At 37.4% G+C, this 20,268-nt stretch overlaps 2 protein-coding genes across 2 annotated transcripts; one reads left to right on the plus strand and one right to left on the minus strand.

Annotated features, from left to right (window-relative positions):
* Positions 1 to 1,986: 1,986 nt before the first annotated feature.
* LOC149664088 (uncharacterized) lies at positions 1,987 to 17,748 on the plus strand. Its single transcript, XM_089841916.1, has 17 exons — positions 1,987 to 2,005; positions 2,110 to 2,211; positions 2,284 to 2,404; positions 8,052 to 8,197; positions 8,267 to 8,409; positions 8,490 to 8,591; positions 8,654 to 8,729; positions 8,793 to 9,011; positions 9,087 to 9,241; positions 14,216 to 14,565; positions 14,633 to 14,718; positions 14,777 to 14,887; positions 14,943 to 15,157; positions 15,217 to 15,285; positions 15,346 to 15,441; positions 15,551 to 15,672; positions 15,731 to 17,748. The coding sequence occupies exons 5-16, from the start codon at positions 8,387 to 8,389 to the stop codon at positions 15,627 to 15,629; spliced, it is 1,581 nt and encodes a 526-aa protein (XP_089698042.1). The 5' UTR covers positions 1,987 to 2,005; positions 2,110 to 2,211; positions 2,284 to 2,404; positions 8,052 to 8,197; positions 8,267 to 8,386; the 3' UTR covers positions 15,630 to 15,672; positions 15,731 to 17,748.
* On the minus strand, positions 11,069 to 13,335 carry LOC149664089 (uncharacterized). Its single transcript, XM_089841917.1, has 4 exons — positions 12,731 to 13,335; positions 12,404 to 12,595; positions 12,247 to 12,340; positions 11,069 to 12,145 (listed from the first exon to the last, which is right to left on the minus strand). Exons 1-4 carry the CDS (start codon positions 13,067 to 13,069, stop codon positions 11,733 to 11,735), a joined length of 1,038 nt encoding a protein of 345 aa, XP_089698043.1. The 5' UTR covers positions 13,070 to 13,335; the 3' UTR covers positions 11,069 to 11,732.
* Positions 17,749 to 20,268: the final 2,520 nt, after the last annotated feature.

Here is a 20,268-nt window from a genome sequence, read left to right on the forward strand (position 1 = left end):
GAATAAAATTAGACAACCTTCTCGAAATGGCCTAGCAGATAAAATTTTTTAACCTTATAAATCAATGAAAAAACTGTCTTTCCATTTCATTATCCCTCGAAAAAACAACCCACTAAAAGATAATGATTTTTACGGTATTGAGATTTTTCTCACTCTTAACATCTCCGAGTGACCATGACGTCACAGAGAGGTATTACACTGGACGTATCTGTGTGTATGTTGGTGTATATCTGTCTGTCACCAGGTTGGCAGTTGGAAAATCGGAGCAAACGTATATACAATATCCGGATCACGTTCGCAGTTCACAGAACGCCAGAAAGCAATATTGGCTTCAACTCCATTATCGTCGTTGGGGTTTAGATGTACGCGGCGATTGGCTAGGGTTGCGAGGAACGTCTAGCCTCCCAATGACAGGCTTTGACCAAAGGTTCACACAATTGCGGTTTTCCTATCATTTATTGTGAATCAATATACCCTAAATTTCCAAAACTTCTTAAAGAGGCATACTTTAGAATTCAAACCTCAATAATAGCTGTATAAATGGTTTTATGAAAAACTTTCTTAAAACAACTTCACTAGAATAAAGGGAAATTACTGACGATTAAAAAAATTATTATCAATAATATTTATTTATTTGAGAAAAACCATTTAATTTTGTCTTAACTCGGAGAGGTTTACATTGGTTTCTCAACTTGTTATATTGTACATGTTATTCTTTCTTAAAAATAAATATTTATTATTTGTAAATTTACATTTTACATATTCGCGATGTTTCAAAGTTATTACACAGGATAGAAATTAATGGGGATAGTTTTTAAGTAACAAAAGAGAATAATACGGCAGTATAGAGAATTGATCTCCCGTGCGACCCCCATTTGTATTACAGGGAAAACTCCCCCCTCCCCTCCCTCCATTTTTGTACTCTTTTTCTGCGACCCCCCTATAGGGAAACGGGACGACCATATTTTCAACCCCCCTCCCCCAATGTTGACATTTTCAATGATAAGAAGTTAAACGTGAAAAAAATAGACCTTACTTAACATGAGCCAAAATGAGCATAGTTTTAACTTTTAAACCCCCTAATAATTTAAAACCACACAAACGACGTATCATTTTACCGATTGTCCCCGCGTGCAAATACTTGAAGGTCACACCTACGCTGTACTGTTTATTTGCACGAAATAAAAGCTTTATTATTATTATTATTATTATTTGAACTACAGGGAAAGTATATTTTAGAGGCGAAAATCTCTTTGGGTTTATAGGGAAAGATATTTTTTCACCGCTAGGTGTCGGTATGGTCAACCTTATTTAAACGTTGGTAAATTCCTTTTCATTTTACCTTGTTGACAACCAATTCTAGAAGGACCGGTAGGCCCTTCTATATAAGATCCCACACCCTCCTGTAATGTTAAATGAAAATTCACAGATTTTCGCCGATTTTCTCATAGGAATAACATGGGGTTTTTGGTGCTCCAGCACATCGAATCATTTAAAAACTAAAGCGAAGTTACGTTTCGGAACACTTTTAAATTAACAAGTAACTATTCAAGGTGTGCCTTTTTCAAGTTTCATCAAAATTAATTAAGTCTAAGTATGTTAATTTAATTAAAAAATGCAAGTACCTCAAAAGATTTCCCTTCACCCCAGTAGCAAAATCGACGTTGGGCCAACGGAGTCGGTTCGAGGTCCAACCAACACTGACGTAAAAGCGTCGGTAAACTTTCATTTCGACCGTCGAAATGTCCTATCCGTTTAAAGGTAGCGTCGGCGCGGTTTATTTCCGATCTAGAACGCTAGATGGCGGTCGCGTGCGGGGCGGTGGCCTGAAATTTGAAAAAGGACCATACCCTACGAGTGGATGAATTGTGTCACGTGGGTTACAAAGACTTTATCTTCCCTGAATCTGGACTCGACGCGTAATGCGAATTATGCTCTATTGGAGTGTGTAATTCGCCAGTCCATTTTTTGTAATTGCTTCGTGTTTTTCTCTCTCTTGAGTACGGTAAATTTAAAATAAAAACGTTCAGTTGAGACTTGGAGTTTGGATTGTGTAAACGATTTTATTTTGAGTGATTTTTTTTCTGCGGATTTTGCGCTGCGTTTTAGTGTTTGTTGGATTGTGAAAACAAAGTTAGTGTGGGCGATATTTTTTCTGTGGAATTTGCGCTGTGTGTTCGCGAAATATTTTATTAAAAATGGCCAGTAAAGGTAAAATGTTTGGTACTCTTTGAATTTGTGGTATGCTAGACCTTACTGAACGCTTTCTGTTTTGCTTATCAGAAAGTACGCATAGAATCAAACTTTCTTCAAGTGTGTTTGAACGATGGGCAGTCGAAAGGAGTAGAATGGGTATGGGATCTCAAAATGATAAATTTGCATCATTCCTTCTTGACCAATTACGGTGAGTTTTTCTTATACTTCGTTACTGGCCAATTCTCTACCTCGTTATTTTTAGTTCAAAATTTTAATTATGTGAAAAATAATTGTACTATGATGTTAGGGAGTGGTAGGTGTATATTTAAAAATTTGATAAGAAAATGTAACGTAATACAGTATTGTAAATGCTTGAGAAACTCCCGTTACTCGGACCCGTCCCCGATACACAAAAGACCGAGGCTTAACGCTCCTGAACGTTCTAGCTCGCGGCCATCTTTCTTGTTTACATGTTCTCGTCTAGGTTTGGAGGGATAGTCAAAATTCATACCCCCTTTTTATGGACAAATAAGGTCTAGCTTTTTTTTTGTAGAGGGAAAGCACTGGGGGAAGCTACGAGTCTACTACTACTTGAAATCCGAAAGAGTGAGATTTGAGTGGTATTCTCAAGGGGCGAGCCACTTGTGAAATTAATTGTAATTAAAATTTAATTACCTTGAAATTATTTGATATATTTGAACTCAATTGAAATATTTGGATTCACTCGAAATATTTGGATTCACTCGAAATATTTGGATTCACTCGAAATATTTGGATTCACTCGAAATATTTGGATTCAATCGAAATATTTGGATTCACTCGAAATATTTGGATTCACTCGAAATATTTGGATTCACTCGAAATATTTGGATTCAATCGAAATATTTGGATTCACTCGAAATATTTGGATTCACTCGAAATATTTGGATTCACTCGAAATATTTGGATTCACTCGAAATATTTGGATTCACTCGAAATATTTGGATTCACTCGAAATATTTGGATTCACTCGAAATATTTGGATTCACTCGAAATATTTGGATTCACTCGAAATATTTGGATTCACTCGAAATATTTGGATTCACTCGAAATATTTGGATTCACTTCAAATTATATTAAATATTTGAATTCACTTTTACTCTTTTTTGTCTAGTGGCTAGCCTCTCGGGTATTCTTTTCTTATTCATAGATGATTTAGAAAGGGGGTTAGATAAAGAATGAATCTATAGTCAAAAACCATTGGAATGCTGACACCCCAGCAGGTGATCTCCCTCTCTCGTGATGCTTGAAATTGTATTAGTTAGGCCGCCACAGGATATAATCGTGCACTTTTTGATAAAAGCATGAAAATTGGTGAAAAGGTAGTACTATATATGTAGAAGCGATTTAAGATTGGAGGCAACGTGCATTCGCTGTGCAAAATTAATTATAAGTAATTAAACATGCCTCGAAAGTGTAGTGATACCTGTATGAGAAACCCCTATACTGGCCCTTTTACCCGCTATACGGAGGGGAGTCGACTATAATTCACGACTCTTTACGATCGCGGGGGACCGACACTAAAGCCAATTTTTAGGTAAACCTACCTTTCTGCGGCTTCCAAATTGAATAATGAACAGAAATGTTCATAAATTAAAAGCAAATTATAATTATACATCACCGAATTTTATTTAATCATAAAAATAGTTAGTACTTCATATATACTGAATATAATTTGTTTAATTTTAATGAGAATTAAATAGTATACACGAGTACAAATCGGTGGAATGTTTTCCTTATCTCTGTTTTTTTGAGAGAACATCATTTTTCTGGCAATGTTTACGTCAGATTCCAAACTACAGCGATCATACATTAAAATAATGAAACGTTCCGCAATGCTTAAATTTTGGAACCGTAGGTCTTAAAGACAACAAACCTAAACTAAGCCTTACCTAACACTAACCAAGCCTAACCTAATCTGACCTATAAAACAAGCAATATTTTGAAAAAGGCAGGTGTTTATTGTATAAAACTTTGCTAGTAGTTTTCACGATTATTTAGAGAGGACGATCGCCTATCAAACTTAGTTTTGTTATTAATCAGCCAGTTAAGCCTGTAATTTAGTTTAGCTGTAACCTCCTTTTTCTAATAATATTTCGTAATTTGTGTCTGTGTGCTTGTGTTCCTGGAAAAATCAATAGTCCGAGCCTAATTTCGGAGACAAAAAAATCGACTGAATAATGGTAAAAAAATTGGCACATTATTATGTTCTTGAACATCAAAATATAATAAAAATAACTTGTTGAATTATAATATTAAAATTGTGATTAAATAAACCTGTATTTATAAGCAAAAAACTCGTCAAAAACACTCCTTTGAACGCCCAGAAACCAATCATTTGATTAGAAAAAAGCTTCCGTGTGAACGCTCATAACGCTCTCGTTAAAAAGCCAAAAACGCGCTCATTTGAACACCAAAAATAGTCACGTTTGAACGCCCATAATTCTCTTGTTTTAATGCCAAAAACACTCTTGTTAGAACGTCAAAATGATCTTGTTTAAACGCCGAAATTAGTTCGAATTCTAATACATTCCTATTTGAACGCTAAAACGACCATGTCTGAACGTTTCATTAGCGCAAGGCAGTTATTCAAAATTGAATGAGATAAAGATTAATTTTTGAATGGTAATATATAAGCTGTTCAATAATTAGTGCTAGCGTTAAGTTATGATCGATATGACGGTATATTGATCAGAAATGAATGTGCTTAGTTTTGAACGCCTAAAATACTCCTGTTCAAAACGGAATGTTTCTGGTTAAATCTGAATTCGTCAATAGAGGCTTGTTCAAAATTGAACGGTCGTTATCATTTTTGCATGCCGAAAGGACGCTCATATTTATCAGTGCAGCAATTTGGCTTAACGCCGATGTTAGTCAACATGTAAAATCAGAAATTTATGATATAACCGTCAAATTCTGGTAAAATGTATATGATTTACTTCTCATTATTCAAGAAACACCTCATAATTCAACATATTATATTCTGAATATTATATGAAGTACTAACCATTTTTATGATTGAATAAAATTTGGTGATGTATAATTCTAATTTGCTTTTAATTTATGAACATTTCTGTTCATTATTCAATTTGGAAGCCGCAGAAAGGTAGTTTTACCTAAAAATTGGCTTTAGTGTCGGTCCCCCGCGATCGTAAAGAGTCGTGAATTATAGTCGACTCCCCTCCGTATAGCGGGTAAAAGGGCCAGTATAGGGGTATCTCATACAGGTATCACTACACTTTCGAGGCATGTTTAATTACTTATAATTAATTTTGCACAGCGAATGCACGTTGCCTCCAATCTTAAATCGCTTCTACATATATAGTACTACCTTTTCACCAATTTTCATGCTTTTATCAAAAAGTGCACGATTTAAATAAAATATGCTTGTTGGCTGCTGTACTATATGGTTTCTTTTAAGAATGTAAAGGGAAAGGGAGTACATTTTGCTATCGGCAAAATATCCCCTATGCAGGCTAGCCGTTTGAGTGTTTCGCGGAATCGGAATTTTGGGTTAGAAAGTGAAAGGGATTTCAATATATAGGAAATAAATTACTCTAAAGAGTAATGGCAGTACTACGTATGCAAGCGTCATACCCTGCTATCTCTTAGCTCAGTGTCACCCCCCCTACTGGGCGCGTACATTATCCCCTCTTACAAGAGCGTGCCCAGAGGAAGTGTACACCCCTCTCTACCTCCACTCGACGGTGTGAGTAATTTCCAAGGGTGAAAGACATACCAGGATCAATCTACGAGTAATAGACAACTCGTCCCACCATGGGTCGGCCGATCATCATGAAATTTTAGGCACACTAAATTGTGGCCAAATAATAAACAATTGTAGATTTCGTGCGATAAATATTAATTGGTTCGGAATTTATTGCAATTTGAAAATACCCCCATTTTTTCGAGTCTGGGAAACTACATTTTCGTACCATTAAACATAAAGTCCAACTCACCTTCACTTTTCGAGATAATTTCATAAACATTATTAATGATAGAGTATTGGAAGCGTAGAATCCGAATATGGTTTCAGATTTATTCTATCTTTAACCGTTGTCTTTTAATTACGGGTCATTTTGGAAAATTTTAATTTTTGAGGGTCATATTCGGGGTCTATAACCTCCCGAGCAACAACTTCGATTTTTTAATTGATAACATATTTGAATAGATGCATAAATAAGCTTTTATATATATATATAAATTGACCCTGCTATTTAGTTTCTAGGGCACTAAATTGACGTTTTTGCTTTTTCACGAAAAATGATACTTTGAAAAAAAAAAAAAAAAAAATCATTTTTTTTGGCAAGAGCTCAAAATTTCTACTTCAAATAGTGATTGAGGGTTACCTAAACAAATTTTAGGAATAGTTTATTTTTCTGAGCCTCTAGTACGAGATTTTTGGAAAGATTTAACTGGAGCTGGCAAAATGCATAAAATACAATTGATACGAAACATTTGTTTCTATCGACGTCCATGATACTTTGCACCTAATTTTGTCACATTGCATAAATATTAGAAGAAAGTCAGTTCTTCTTTGACGGCTTGTTGTACCTGGGGCACATACCACTCTTTATCATATACCGCCGCTACATAGTCACCGATAGCAATATCTTCAAAAGCGAGGTTATGGGGGTTTTCATGTATTTGATTCTCTGTTTGGTAAAGTTTAACTATCGAACTAATTTCATCAGCAGAGATACGTTACATATTGAGTTCGGAGACTGATACAGGAATAAATTATGATGACGTCGAGTTCCAATCACATTTAAAGCTTTACAGAATCTTTCTGCCATTGAAATTCTATATGTTTTAACTTCACCTTTAGTCACGTAGATACATTTTATTCTATTAATGTGTTCATATGTGATGTAGCTACTCTTCATCGATCCAGTTCATTTTTATCAATGGGCTAATCAACACATTAATAGAATAAAATGTATCTACGTGACTAAAGGTGAAGTTAAAACATATAGAATTTCAATGGCAGAAAGATTCTGTGAAGCTTTAAATGTGATTGGAACTCGAAGTCATCATAAGTTTATTCCTGTATCAGTCTCCGAACTCAATATGTAACGTATCTCTGCTGATGAAATGAGTTCGAAAGTTAAACTTTACCAAACAGAGAATCAAATACATGAAAACCCCCATAACCTCGCTTTTGAAGATATTGCTATCGGTGACTATGTAGCGGCGGTATATGATAAAGAGTGGTATGTGCCCCAGGTACAACAAGCCGTCAAAGAAGAACTTGACTTTCTTCTAATATTTATGCAATGTGACAAAATTAGGTGCAAAGTATCATGGACGTCGATAGAAACAAATGTTTCGTATCAATTGTATTTTATGCATTTTGCCAGCTCCAGTTAAATCTTTCCAAAAATCTCGTACTAGAGGCTCAGAAAAATAAACTATTCCTAAAATTTGTTTAGGTAACGCTCAATCACTATTTGAAGTAGAAATTTTGAGCTCTTGCAAAAAAAAATGATTGATTTAATTTTTTTTTTTCAAAGTATCATTTTTCGTGAAAAAGCAAAAACGTCAATTTTGTGCCCTAGAAACTAAATAGCAGGGTCAATTTATATATATATATATATAAAAGCTTATTTATGCATCTATTCAAATATGTTATCAATTAAAAAATCGAAGTTGTTGCTCGGGAGGTTATAGTCCCCGAATATGACCCTCAAAAATTAAAATTTACCAAAATGATCCACGGTCATTTTAAGTAATACAAAGACAATATCTCTTTGAAAAAAGTATATGATAATAAATATATCGGTAACTAATATATCTATGCCTACGAAATCATAAAGAAACAAGGATTTGGTTAGCAGAGAGTCCCAAGCGAGTGCTAACATGCTCTCAAAGGAAATTCAAACAGAACCCATTACCACTTTTGAAATGGAAACGTCACCAGGGTTTCCTCTTCAAAGGAAATATGTTCGATTAAGACCGAAAGGTTCATATTTTACAAAAATTTATATCTAAAATTTAAAAGAAAGGGTTTAAAAATTTCGAATATTCATAGACAAACCAGAGACCCCGCTCTACAAAAAGTTTGGTTTGGCCATGGAGTCTCCCCTCGCTGATACCCCCCCCTAAAGGAACCCCTTCACCAATAAAAGGAGTTAAGCGGTCTTTGTTTCAAATGGAAGAAGAGGAACTAGACATGTAATACACCATACTAATTACCCTACTGAGGTCTATTACTATTTAAACTTCATTGTTCATAAATGTAATAATTAATTTAGAGAGCCGGAGGAGGAGGAGGAAGAGGAAGAGGGGGGTGAAAAACATAGGGAAGCTGACCCTATCGAACAAGAAACCTTTGGGGAACAAATGGAACATCTTGAGTATTACTTTATAATAATATTTACCTAAAGAAATGGCTTGAAAATTTACAAAATATATAAAGCATTGAAGGTGAATCACCTGATTCCGAAGATGAGGAAGAAACTGATTATGAAGATTTTGTAATTGAATATAATGAAGTAAATTTTCCAGAGTTCAAAAGTCACTAGGACATTTATGAATAATTACACCTTGCGTTTTAGCCCCCGCCTATGGAACCCAAAAAACTGAGTGCAAACGAAATCATAAGTGAAAACTTGTGTTTTGTTTACACCCCCTTTTTAACGTCTCTTATTCAAAAAGCATTTGGCACAAAGTGTTCCTATTGTCACTCAAAGTTGGACTATAAAATCCATAAGCGAGCAACTGCCTTGATATATTCATGGAAATGCTCGGAAGGAGCAGGTGGAAAACATTTAAAGGTAAATTGTCCCTACTTCCTAATGCTATTATTGGATTTTTTATTTTACACAATCAAATTCCTGAAATATTTTTAGGGCAAATGGGAGAGCCAACCCAATTTCCATGGCTTATATTCTGGAAATTTAACACTTGCCAATGGAATAGTTCTTTCTGGGAATCAGTATGGAAAAATAGCATTGCTCATGAAACATTGCAAAGTGCATTTCTTCGGAAAAGATACTTTTTTCAGGTAATCCACAATTTCATATACAGAGTATGAACCCTGCCCCTCTAGCTTCCCAAACACCTTAGGACAATGAAATCCCTGAATATTGTTCTACTTTATGTACCACCGTGCGCAGAACCAAGTTAAGATATGAGCCAGGGGGAAAAGTCAGTTTCCTCTCCCTTTGAATAGAAGGCCCAATTTCCAAGCACGAGCGCTTTTTAATTTTACCATAGAGACTATATGGGGTTTTCTAGTCTCTATGATTTTACACGGAATTTTATTCCGGTAAAATTTAAGAAAGGAAACTGACGCGAACGATGAGAGAGAGAGGGAAAATGAAAGTGTGCGGGGGGAGAGAGATCGCTAGCGTACGCGATGGCGATACGAAGAGGGAAAATGAAAGTGTGCGGGGGGAGAGAGATCGCTACCGTACGCGATGGCAATACGAAGAGGGAAACGAAGCTACGCATAGAGAGAGAACTGCCTGCCTGGTAGGCTGGTATATTAGTGAGAGGGGGAAGAGGGAGAGGGGGCATCCCGCTCGGAGAGGAGAGAGAGGAAAGAAAGGTAGTTGAATTCTCGCGGGCTTTTTTGAGTGAAGAAAAACAAGTTGGTAATTTTCGTGCACTACTGCACTTTTTGCGCGTGATACATCAGATTATGCTGGATGGTTAGGTTTGGTTTCTGAATTCTTACTCAAATTTTGGTACGGGTAACTCGCGTAAATTCACTATTGGGTAGAGCGAGGTTCTGAAGATTATTAAAATAAATGAAAATGGCTAGGGATATGTCTTTGGAGATAGGCTTACCCTAAAGGAATGCAGCTGCTTGAGGTTGCCAACTTGAATTAAATTTAATACAAAAATAACCATGTGTTGCATTAATACTATTAAGCACATTAGGCACTAGTAAACCGCCTACAAAGTTATGGTTATTATCTTGGTAATTATCTTTTCTTGGCAACCTCCATGCTTGATAAGAAAATGTCAAAATCTAAGATGTAAAGTATGGGCCTATAATTATAGGACGCGGTAGCCACAGACCACCCACGGACGCCACTCTCTTTCTCCCCAATATAGAAGAGACGCCGAATATAGAGAAAGGGGTGCTTTTACTTTCTCCCCAATATAGAAGAGACATATAGAGAAAGTTTCATTAATATTATTTGAAATGTGACGTTATTAGAAATTAAGGGGATACACGATTGTGTTTCAGGAATGTTTTTAGTTGTGCGATTTATTGGAGATGAACTATAGGTAAATTGTAAAGAAGGGACGAAGAAAAATGGGAGGTACTTTAGCCTTTCCTCGCTATTACCCTTATTGAACTTGACATTTTAACCAGTCTTACCCACGACTGGCCGGAGCCATAAACGTAGATAAAATCGCCTTCCCATGTCGCCTTCCCTTCAAATTGTATTGGGACCTTCCTTTGTACAAATAAAATTTTCATTCCTAGCTACCCTAAGATCGAATCCATTCAGGCGCGCCTCTTTTTTAGATTTTCAGAGTAGGTAGTAGAGACCTACTACCCCAAAACTGTTTTCGCTCTCCTCTTTCTATGTCCTCCCCCACGTCATTCTACATACATTATGTATTCAACTACCGGAACCCCCACCGCTAAGGGGGAGAGTGGGGCTATCCGTTTTTTTTCTCATCTGTAGACAGCTTACATCCCAGTTTTTCTTTTGATCCCACCATGTTTGGGTGCTTATATAGGTTTGTGGGAGGGTTAAGGAAAGTCTTCCTTCCTAGTATAATGACATATTTTGATGAAATGTAGCCACTGAATGTAACTGTCTAGGGAGGGGGAAACCGCAAATGTGTAAATAGAATGAAACTAATAACATAAAGATGCAAAATCATTTTAATTAATAAACAAACTATTAAAATATTATAGTAGTATACTACTTAAACTATACACAAAATTATTTACAAAACTATACACAAAATTATTTACAAAACTATACACAAAATTATTTACAAAACTATACACAAAATTATTTACAAAAGTATATACAAAAGTATATACAAAATTATTTACAAAACTATATACAAAATTTTTTACAAAACTATATACAAAATTATTTACAAAACTATATACAAAATTATTTACAAAACTATATACAAAATTATTTACAAAACTATATACAAAATTATTTACAAAACTATATACAAAATTATTTACAAAACTATATACAAAATTATTTACAAAACTATATACAAAATTATTTACAAAACTATATACAAAATTATTTACAAAACTATATACAAAATTATTTACAAAACTATATACAAAATTATTTACAAAACTATATACAAAATTATTTACAAAACTATATACAAAATTATTTACAAAACTATATACAAAATTATTTACAAAACTATATACAAAATTATTTACAAAACTATATACAAAATTATTTACAAAACTATATACAAAATTATTTACAAAACTATACACAAAATTATTTACAAAACTGTTCCGTCCCCCCCTTGAGCCCCGATTCCAGTTATCCAGGGAATCTCCCTGGTTGAAACCCTCGATAGTTCCCATCTGGGCTGGGAAATGACTGTCGGATGCGCTTTACGCCACAGGCTGGCAATACCATCCTGTTTCCCAATCCAAGGAACCCAAAGAGGGTTAGACACAGATTTGCGTAAGCCTGAAATCTCAAGTTTTCGTTATCTATGTCTAACCCTCTTTCCAGGATTAATTCGCCCCTCAAGCGCATCGTCAAAATGAGAACCATGGGTTCTAAGCAAAATAACTGAAATTGGGGCCCAAGAGTCAAGCACCTGACTCTTCCACAGCACACATTTTCTCTGTCTGTGGGCATGTGCTGGCAGACCCCACAAACGCACCATTGTGGCTGCCCTGGGGGTGTGGGAGACGTTGGTGGTGCTGCTTCATTTCCACGTAAAACTGTACAACAAATGATAATTTTAAACTTCAAATACACGGGAGAAAAAAATAAAGGTAAAACAGGGATGGGTTGACTAAGTATATAATAGAAAATGTTTTACTTTCGCCTAAAATTGATTCCGTTTCTGGAATCATACGCGCCAACCGACGAAGCAACTGATCTTTCGTTGGTGTATCTAGATTGTCGATAATATCCTAGAAAAATTTCGTTACAATTACTTAACAATTCGATTATAAAGAACCATTTAGTTATCATACATCGACAGATCTAGATATTTCGACGCCTGATGACCTTGCCGTTGCTTCGTCCGAAGCCGCCAATTCGACGAATGCCACCCTCATGGCTGGGTCCATAGGGTATCTACCCCTTGTGGACAGGCGAGGTCGTTTCCTCGACCGTATATTCGGCCTTGTTTCCCGTATATTCGGCCTTGTTTCCGCTGGAGTAGTCTATTGTAATGATAAACGAGATCATTAATCAAATACACAAATTAGCCTATACTGAAATTAGGTGGGTGCTAAGTACGTAATGTGAGGTCTAGTTTAGGGTATGCCCTTACCAAGAAGAAAATAAATGAAGCTTACCTCCACCACAGAAGGTTCTTCTTCAGAGGCTGCCTCTGGCGGCTCCTCATTTTGGGAGTCCGACTCCTCACTGGCCCTTTCCTCTTCCACCACCAACCTTTCCCGATCGTGAATTTCGGGTGGTGGGGCACTTGAGGTACTTGGTCTTGCCTGATTTTGGCATACAAGTACCTTCTTCCCCACCAACCCACAATTGCAACGCTCGGTGCATTCCACACCGTTGGCCTTGCAAGGGCAGGATAGGCGGCCACTAACGCGAGAACATACTGACCGACAAGAACAACAGTTCTTGAACGGCTCCAAAGCGCCCGATCTCATCGCGATAGGCAATTCCTCCATGTTACTTTTTGAACGTCTTATTTGGGCAAATCTTCACTAAATTCTGACTAGATCTCCTCAAAACCAAAGACGCCAAAAAAGTGGGGTCAATATTGAGAAGCCCCAGTATAATGAAAGTCTAACATGTGAATTACCCCTAAAGTCCCTTTCATGATCTTTTCTGATGTGAATACCACGAAATTATACAGGGTGTTTCTGAAAGGTCTATCAGAAATTAAGGGTGTTTTTTGGGTGATTTCGACTCAAAATTATTCTATGACATTTTGCCCTAATAGCCACCGTTTTAAAGTTATGATTGGAGTGTTTTACGGATGATCCCTTAAATTTAATTAAGAAACTGAAAGGCGATGCTAAATTAACTAAGGGGTCATCCGTAAAACACTCCAATCATAACTTTAAAACGGTGGCTCTTTTAGGGCAAAATGGCATAGAATATTTTTGAGTCGAAATCACCCAAAGAACACCCCCGTTTAATTTCTGATAGACCATTCAGAAACACCCTGTATAATTGTTACCTCCCTGCAAAAATTCTATTCCGGTAGATTTTGAAGATAAGCCAATTTCGGACTTCCTTGGCCAAAGAAGTCTCCTTCAAATCCCAACAGTCATAAAACCATATCCTCAAGTCATTAGTCCTTATCTTTCCCTTACTCAAAGCAGAAGGGTTCGCCCTTCTTTTAGCAGTTTCCCTCCAACGAATTTTGACAATCTTTATTATTCATTTATTTCACTAAAAAGCATTGAGAGTTGCCTTTAACGTACATACCAGCAAAAGGTACCAGTAAAATAGAATTGGTAAATGTATTACTTTATTGTACGGGTGCGCTTGGTCTGCCTAATTGGTAGCAGGACTAAAGATAAGATATATTCGTGTGTGTGGCCATCAGCGGTAGAACCGAAGATGAAAGAGGATCAGTATTTATGACTTTTAAGCCATTAAAGGGAGGGTGAAGTAGAAAATCAATCTTAGTATTACTTACGCTTCCTGAAATGAGTCAAGTAGCGAGAAACCCGGATAGCCTAATCCTTTTCCCTTGTTACTTTTGTAGTGGATTGACATGTTAGTTAAAGTTAATCTATTATAACGGCATTAAATTATAATTTCTTATGACCTTTACACAATTCGCTACACTTTATTTCATTCAGCTATCAACTCCATTTCTTAAAACCTGCGGTTGACCGTTTCTGGGTTAAAACCCAAAAGGAAACTTTTCAGTCACTATCAGGACGAAAACTCATTCTAGCTGGTGATGGAAGGATGGACAGTCCCGGACACTCTGCTATGTTTTGTTCTTACACTTTGGCGGACACGGAGACAAAAAAAATTGTCTCTGTTATGACCAAAGATGTAAGACATGCGGAGGGCAAAAGTCCTAACATGGAACTTTTAGCTTTCAAAGCTGCTGCCCAAGAAGTGTTGACCCTTGGCTCACAACACAATGTCAGAGTGGAGGAGGTCGTTACAGACGCTCATTCGGCCATTTCAGGAGAGCTAAGTTAGTTCTAGTCTTCTAGACTAACCACAGTTCTGCCAATTTTTCCTTTACATAAATTTTTTTACAGGAAAAGACGAGTCATGTTTGCCTGGAGTCAAACACTCTTGGGACACTTGGCATGGGGGAAAAATTATTCTCAAGAGGTTAAATGATGTATGCAATTTTTTTCAAAATTTTTATTGGCAGTTTGTCTTATTCGAACTTCCAATAGATTGGACTTAAAAGCAAAGAGCACCGGGCGCTGTGCCATTGGGCTCCACTTTTAAGGAATCACTTCTGGTGGTGTGCAAAGAATTGCGAGGGTCAGGTGTTTACCATGAAGGTAATTTAACAATTTTACCAGACCTAGAAACATTATGCATTAAACAAAAACGCAGAGTTTGTGGTTGACTTGCCTCCATCATGTGCTGAACGAGCATGAGTGGCACATGGAAATTGGCAAGTTCAACCATTGCGATCACGAGCCCCTAACTGATGAACAGCGGGAGAAACATCCGTGGCTGGAAGCCAACTCTCCCACGTTCATTAAACTAAGGAGTGAAGTTTTAAGGAAGTACCTTATAAAAAACATGGGATACTTCACAAAATTTAGGTATGTATCAGAACCTCGACATTACCATCATTTAGTAGTCCACAATTTTTTTTTAACAGGCACACAGGCTTTCTCGAGAGCTACCACAGTTTAATACTAATGTATGCACCAAAAAGAATCGCTTTCGGGTAAGAGGTTTTTTTTTTTTTTTTGGAAATTCATGAGCTAGACACTAATATGTGGCACAGGTACTGGGGCTACCAAATTAGGGTCAAGTTGGCCGCCATTGACCACAACCAACACTGTGACAGGCAGAGGGCGTATACCAAAGATGGGAAACCAAAGTAACTATGTTTATTATTATTATGTTCGTGGCAAAATAACATAACGTTCTATACTCGTGCAAGCGCTAGTTTGATCATTTCAAACAAAACTAAGTATTCTGGTTTACAGGGATACTCGTGCCTATAGCAAACGTACCAAGGCGTGGTACATCGTACCCATTTATGAAAAAAAAATATTTATATATTGAAGAGCTAATGCTCTCCATTTTTGAGGAGAGGAAGAATTTCAAGGTAAAAACTGTCGTTTTTGTATTCGGCAATGTAAGTGACGCGGTGTTATGCTTTGTAGGGTACTTTGAAACAAAAAGTAGACCTAGAGGAAGATCATCCATTGAGGATTTCCAAAACACGTGGAATGGTGCCGGGTCCTTCGAAGGAGGAATTACGGGAAAAACATCAATCCCGCTTTTAAGGAAACAAACCTTAAAAAAATATACCTTACATGAAATGTGCCTAGACGCTCAACCCTAGTGGTTGACTCTAGTACTTTTCATTGAATAAGCACGGAAGTTATTCTTCGTGGTGGGAGTGGATTGGTATTTGTGTCGTTTGACACAATCCATGCTCGCGTATCGTAGGGTGATGGTGTCTCTTCTCGGGGAATCCCTGGAGATTCCACTCACCGTGGCTGCCGTCAGGAAGGGTTCTTTCCCCTCTTCTTTGGTGCCTGGTGGTGGATGAACTGCTGGGTCGGCTCGGGGATAGGAGCTGTCACTGTTTTGGGTATGCGAATGACATTGTAGTTATCACCGTCTGACGGTTCAAAGACCGACTCTGGACAGTGTCGGCTTAATACAGTCCTGTATTTAATGGGCATCGTTGATGACCCGTTCTGCAGGGAGGCAGAAGGGACCTCCTCCTATATCATCTGTAGCTGCGATTACCTCGCGGCTCTGAGGTTGGAGCACTTTCATATCCATTCCATACAGTTCTCTCGCGGCTAATCGGATTCTCCGCTTCATTGAGGCGACAGGACTGGCTGCAGTCTAACCAGCTCGGGGTGCACAATATACCTTTGGTATCGGTGCTTGAGGTGGCACCGCGTCACCTCTTTCAACATAAAATTTTTTTTTTCCCCATGTGCATTTTTACAGAACCCGTTTTTCCAACATAACCGATGGGAACGTGTGGTTATGTTATAACCAGACGGATAATGGTGCGTAGTTCTATCGCGGCTAATCGGATTCTCCGCTTCATTGAGGCGACAGGACTGGCTGCAGTCTAACCAGCTCGGGGTGCACAATATACCTTTGGTATCGGTGCTTGATGTGGCACCGCGTCACCTCTTTCAACATAAACCTTTTTTTTCCCCATGTGCATTTTTACAGAACCCATTTTTCCAACATTACCCATGGGAACGTGTGGTTATGTTATAACCAGACGGATGATGGTGCGTAGTTGGTCTATCTTTATGAAGGTAGCACGAAAAACAAGTATGTCAAGCAACTGGTTATGAAAACATCTTCAGTCGGTAAGGAAAGAAACTAGTATGGTAGCAGAATTCACTTCCCTTGGCACGCGACTGTTGATACTAAATTCAGGACTTACACAGTATCTTCTCCAGTGCCAATTAAATACTGAAATGTGGCCAATTTCAGTTGAAAAAGTCGGCCAAATAATACAATATTTAAACCTTTAGTGACACTAAATGAACGCCTCTCCTTATTGGGAGGAGATTAATTGCAATGGTGTTGTTTTCGAAATCCAATAGAAATCGGGAACCCCTTGAATAGAATTTATAGCATTTATTTTTGGGGAAATGAAATCGTCAAATTTACACTTTCTATGATTGTATTCTGCGACTTACACTTTATAGCGTCGTGACCACCGTATATCGCAGGTTATAGCGTCGTGACCACCGTATATCGCAGGTTATAGCGTCGTGACCACCGTATATCGCAGGTTATAGCGTCGTGACCACCGTATATCGCAGGTTATAGCGTCGTGACCACCGTATATCGCAGGTTATAGCGTCGTGACCACCGTATATCGCAGGTTATAGCGTCGTGACCACCGTATATCGCAGGTTATAGCGTCGTAGCCACGGTGTATCTCACCTTACAGCGTCGTGGCCACAGTGTGGAGTAAGTATTTATTGGGAAGTAATTTTATTTCTTGAGTTTATGTCCCACTCTACATAAATTTAAGTAGCATGCGAGTTAGTGCGTGCTTTGAAGGTTGCTGTATAAACTTGACACATTAGAATAGACTACTGGTGGTAGAAAGGGGTGTAGACGCCGGTGTATGCTTCCCTCTGGGCGCGCTCTTGTAAGAGGAAATTCTGTTCTAACACAGTAGGGGGATGACACTGAGGTAAGAGGTCGAAGGGTATGACGTTTACATACGTGGAACTACCATTACTCTATTGCAAAATTATTATTGGCCGATTTACTTATATTGTTGTATTTACGATGTACTGTAATAAGGGCACGCGAATCAATTATGTCTAGACCAAAACCAATTATCTAGTCGATTAATTTTTTAATTAATATAAAATAAATTCTTTAAATATTCAAGGAAAATAAAATTTTTTGAATTTGAGTTTCACGCTGTTATTATTTAATTATTACAAAAGGTGTCCATAGGCTTCATTTGCGTCAGAGTAAGGAAATTGTCATGAATATAATAAAATCAGAGAAAATGACCTATGACCAAGTAAGTTTTCCTTTGAAAATTGCAATAATTATCACATTCTCTAGCGATGGGAGTCGTGAAAGTACTGATTTTCACATACTGTATTATTGTATTGTAAATAACCATGGAGCGGCAAAAAAATAGACGTTATTTTAGGTTTGGTTTGGTTAGGTGCGGTTTGTATTTTTAAAAATGCGATTCTTTGATCACTGAAACTTCGAATGTTTGAAACTATAATTGTATTTATATTTTTTGGTACCGGACGCGTGTATCATCATAGCGAGTTCCGGCAAAGCCCTTGGCACTGCTATACAGGGTGTTTCTGAAAAGTCCATCACAAATTAAGGGGCGTGTTTATGGGACCAAACTGAGCGGAAAGTACCAAAGAACATGGGGTGTACAACATTTTGTTACGGAGATATGGCCTTCCAAACATTCGCCCCTAAAACAAGGAAATATCCAAAAATGAGGAGTAACACTTAAGACCGACTAACCAGCTTGTTTAAAATTACTAGACAATTTCAATAGCCTTTAATCGAACAATTGATTTCTACCTTTACTAATCAGAAGCGTATAAATGAGTAGAAGTATGCCTATTTCTTTGTGCATTAATCATGGCGTTTTATCTATGACACATGAAATACTTACTGAACGAAACAAATTAAAGTTTGTTCTTTTGTTTGGGACCACCTTTGTGGGCCATTAACGCCGAAACGTGGCTCTGCATTGTAATTGTTCTCTGGGCGAGTTTACTCTGTTGGAAACAAACAACACGCCCCTTAATTGGAGATGGGTTTTTCAAATACATTCGAGATGTCCTTTTAGGTTTTCTCAAGGTCATACCTAACGTACAAGAGTGTTGTCCGTGATGATGAAGATTTGCGTAGCTCTTTACGGTTTGAGATAACAGGAACAAGCCAGGGATCTTCCAACATGTCCAAGTATCATTCGAAATACTGCCTCGTTTTTGTAATGCCGCCCGTGGACATTTGGACTAATTCCTGAAAATAACGTTGTTTACGCTGTGCTAATAAAAGTCCCTTCAATCAGAACCATTTTACTTGGTGCTGGGAAGATCTTGAAACATCATGTCACTTGGGATTAATTTTACATTACCACCGTAGGCATACTTCTACTCATTTATACGCTTCTGATTAGTAAAGGTAGAAATCAATTGTTCGATTAAAGGCTATTGAAATTGTCTAGTAATTTTAAACAAGCTGGTTAGTCGGTCTTAAGTGTTACTCCTCATTTTTGGATATTTCCTTGTTTTAGGGGCGAATGTTTGGAAGGCCATATCTCCGTAACAAAATGTTGTACACCCCATGTTCTTTGGTACTTTCCGCTCAGTTTGGTTCCATAAACACGCCCCTTAATTTGTGATGGACTTTTCAGAAACACCCTGTATATATATAATTAGTTTTTAATGTTAATGTTAATTATTGTTTGCGCTGATTATAATGGTGTGCAATGAATAGAGGAAGGCGTAAGCTTTCTTTTGGTATATGATTTATTATGTTTGGAAGAGCAGGGGCTATTCTTCAATTTAGCCAAAAAGGATTAAAATAAAAATTTTAATAAACTTTGCCTTTATGTATTTTATTTACGTTAGCGAAGCGTCTCCACATTCACATTTAACAATGGAAAACAGTTCATTTTCGGTTTTTTTCATGATAAACGAAATATTTTTATCTACTACTAAATCGAGTTTCTGTCCTGAAACCCAAACATCGTCTGCTGTGGAATTGGCGTGGTGGGGAGTGGGGGAGGGGTGAAGGTGAACGAAAATAAGCTTATTTCCAGGACTGGTACCAAAAAATAGCCCTGCTCATAAACGAAATTTTAAAGTTATAGGTGGCAGCACATTTTCTCTCTTTTTTTGGTGTCTAGAGGTGAAGTATAAGTCAAGGGGCAATATTGAGCAGATTTCCGCTTTAAGCGTTGGCCCGACTTCCGGCTGTAGAAATTTTGCCAGCACTTTAACCGACTCTAAAAAGTAAGCGTGACCAGCTCTTACATTATCAAACAAGAAGTCGGCTTTGTTATCTGGTTATGGTCGGATTATTAATCTAATTGCGGTCGGCTTTATCGACTGTTATTTGTCGGATTGATGGCTTGTTTGTGGTCGGCTTTATGGCTTGTTTGTGGTCGGCTTTATGGCTTGTTTATGGTAGGCTTTATGGATTGTTTATG

This window comes from Phalangium opilio, unplaced genomic scaffold (genome assembly GCF_054372755.1).
Source record: "Phalangium opilio isolate 3A_F unplaced genomic scaffold, DU_Popi_V2 ptg000061l_1, whole genome shotgun sequence".
NCBI lineage: Eukaryota > Metazoa > Arthropoda > Arachnida > Opiliones > Phalangiidae > Phalangium > Phalangium opilio.

Bases quoted from the DNA above. Each gene is read 5' to 3' on its own strand.
- LOC149664088 (XM_089841916.1), top strand. From the start codon at position 8,387: ATGGAAGAAGAGGAACTAGACAT. The intron at 14,566-14,632 runs GTTAGTTCTAGT...ATTTTTTTACAG, and splicing joins GGCCATTTCAGGAGAGCTAA to GAAAAGACGAGTCATGTTTG. The intron at 15,286-15,345 runs GTAAGAGGTTTT...TATGTGGCACAG, and splicing joins CCAAAAAGAATCGCTTTCGG to GTACTGGGGCTACCAAATTA.
- LOC149664089 (XM_089841917.1), bottom strand. From the start codon at position 13,069: ATGGAGGAATTGCCTATCGCGATGAGATCGGGCGCTTTGGAGCCGTTC. The intron at 12,596-12,730 runs GTAAGCTTCATT...TCATTACAATAG, and splicing joins AAGAACCTTCTGTGGTGGAG to ACTACTCCAGCGGAAACAAG. The intron at 12,341-12,403 runs GTATGATAACTA...AAATTTTTCTAG, and splicing joins AAATATCTAGATCTGTCGAT to GATATTATCGACAATCTAGA.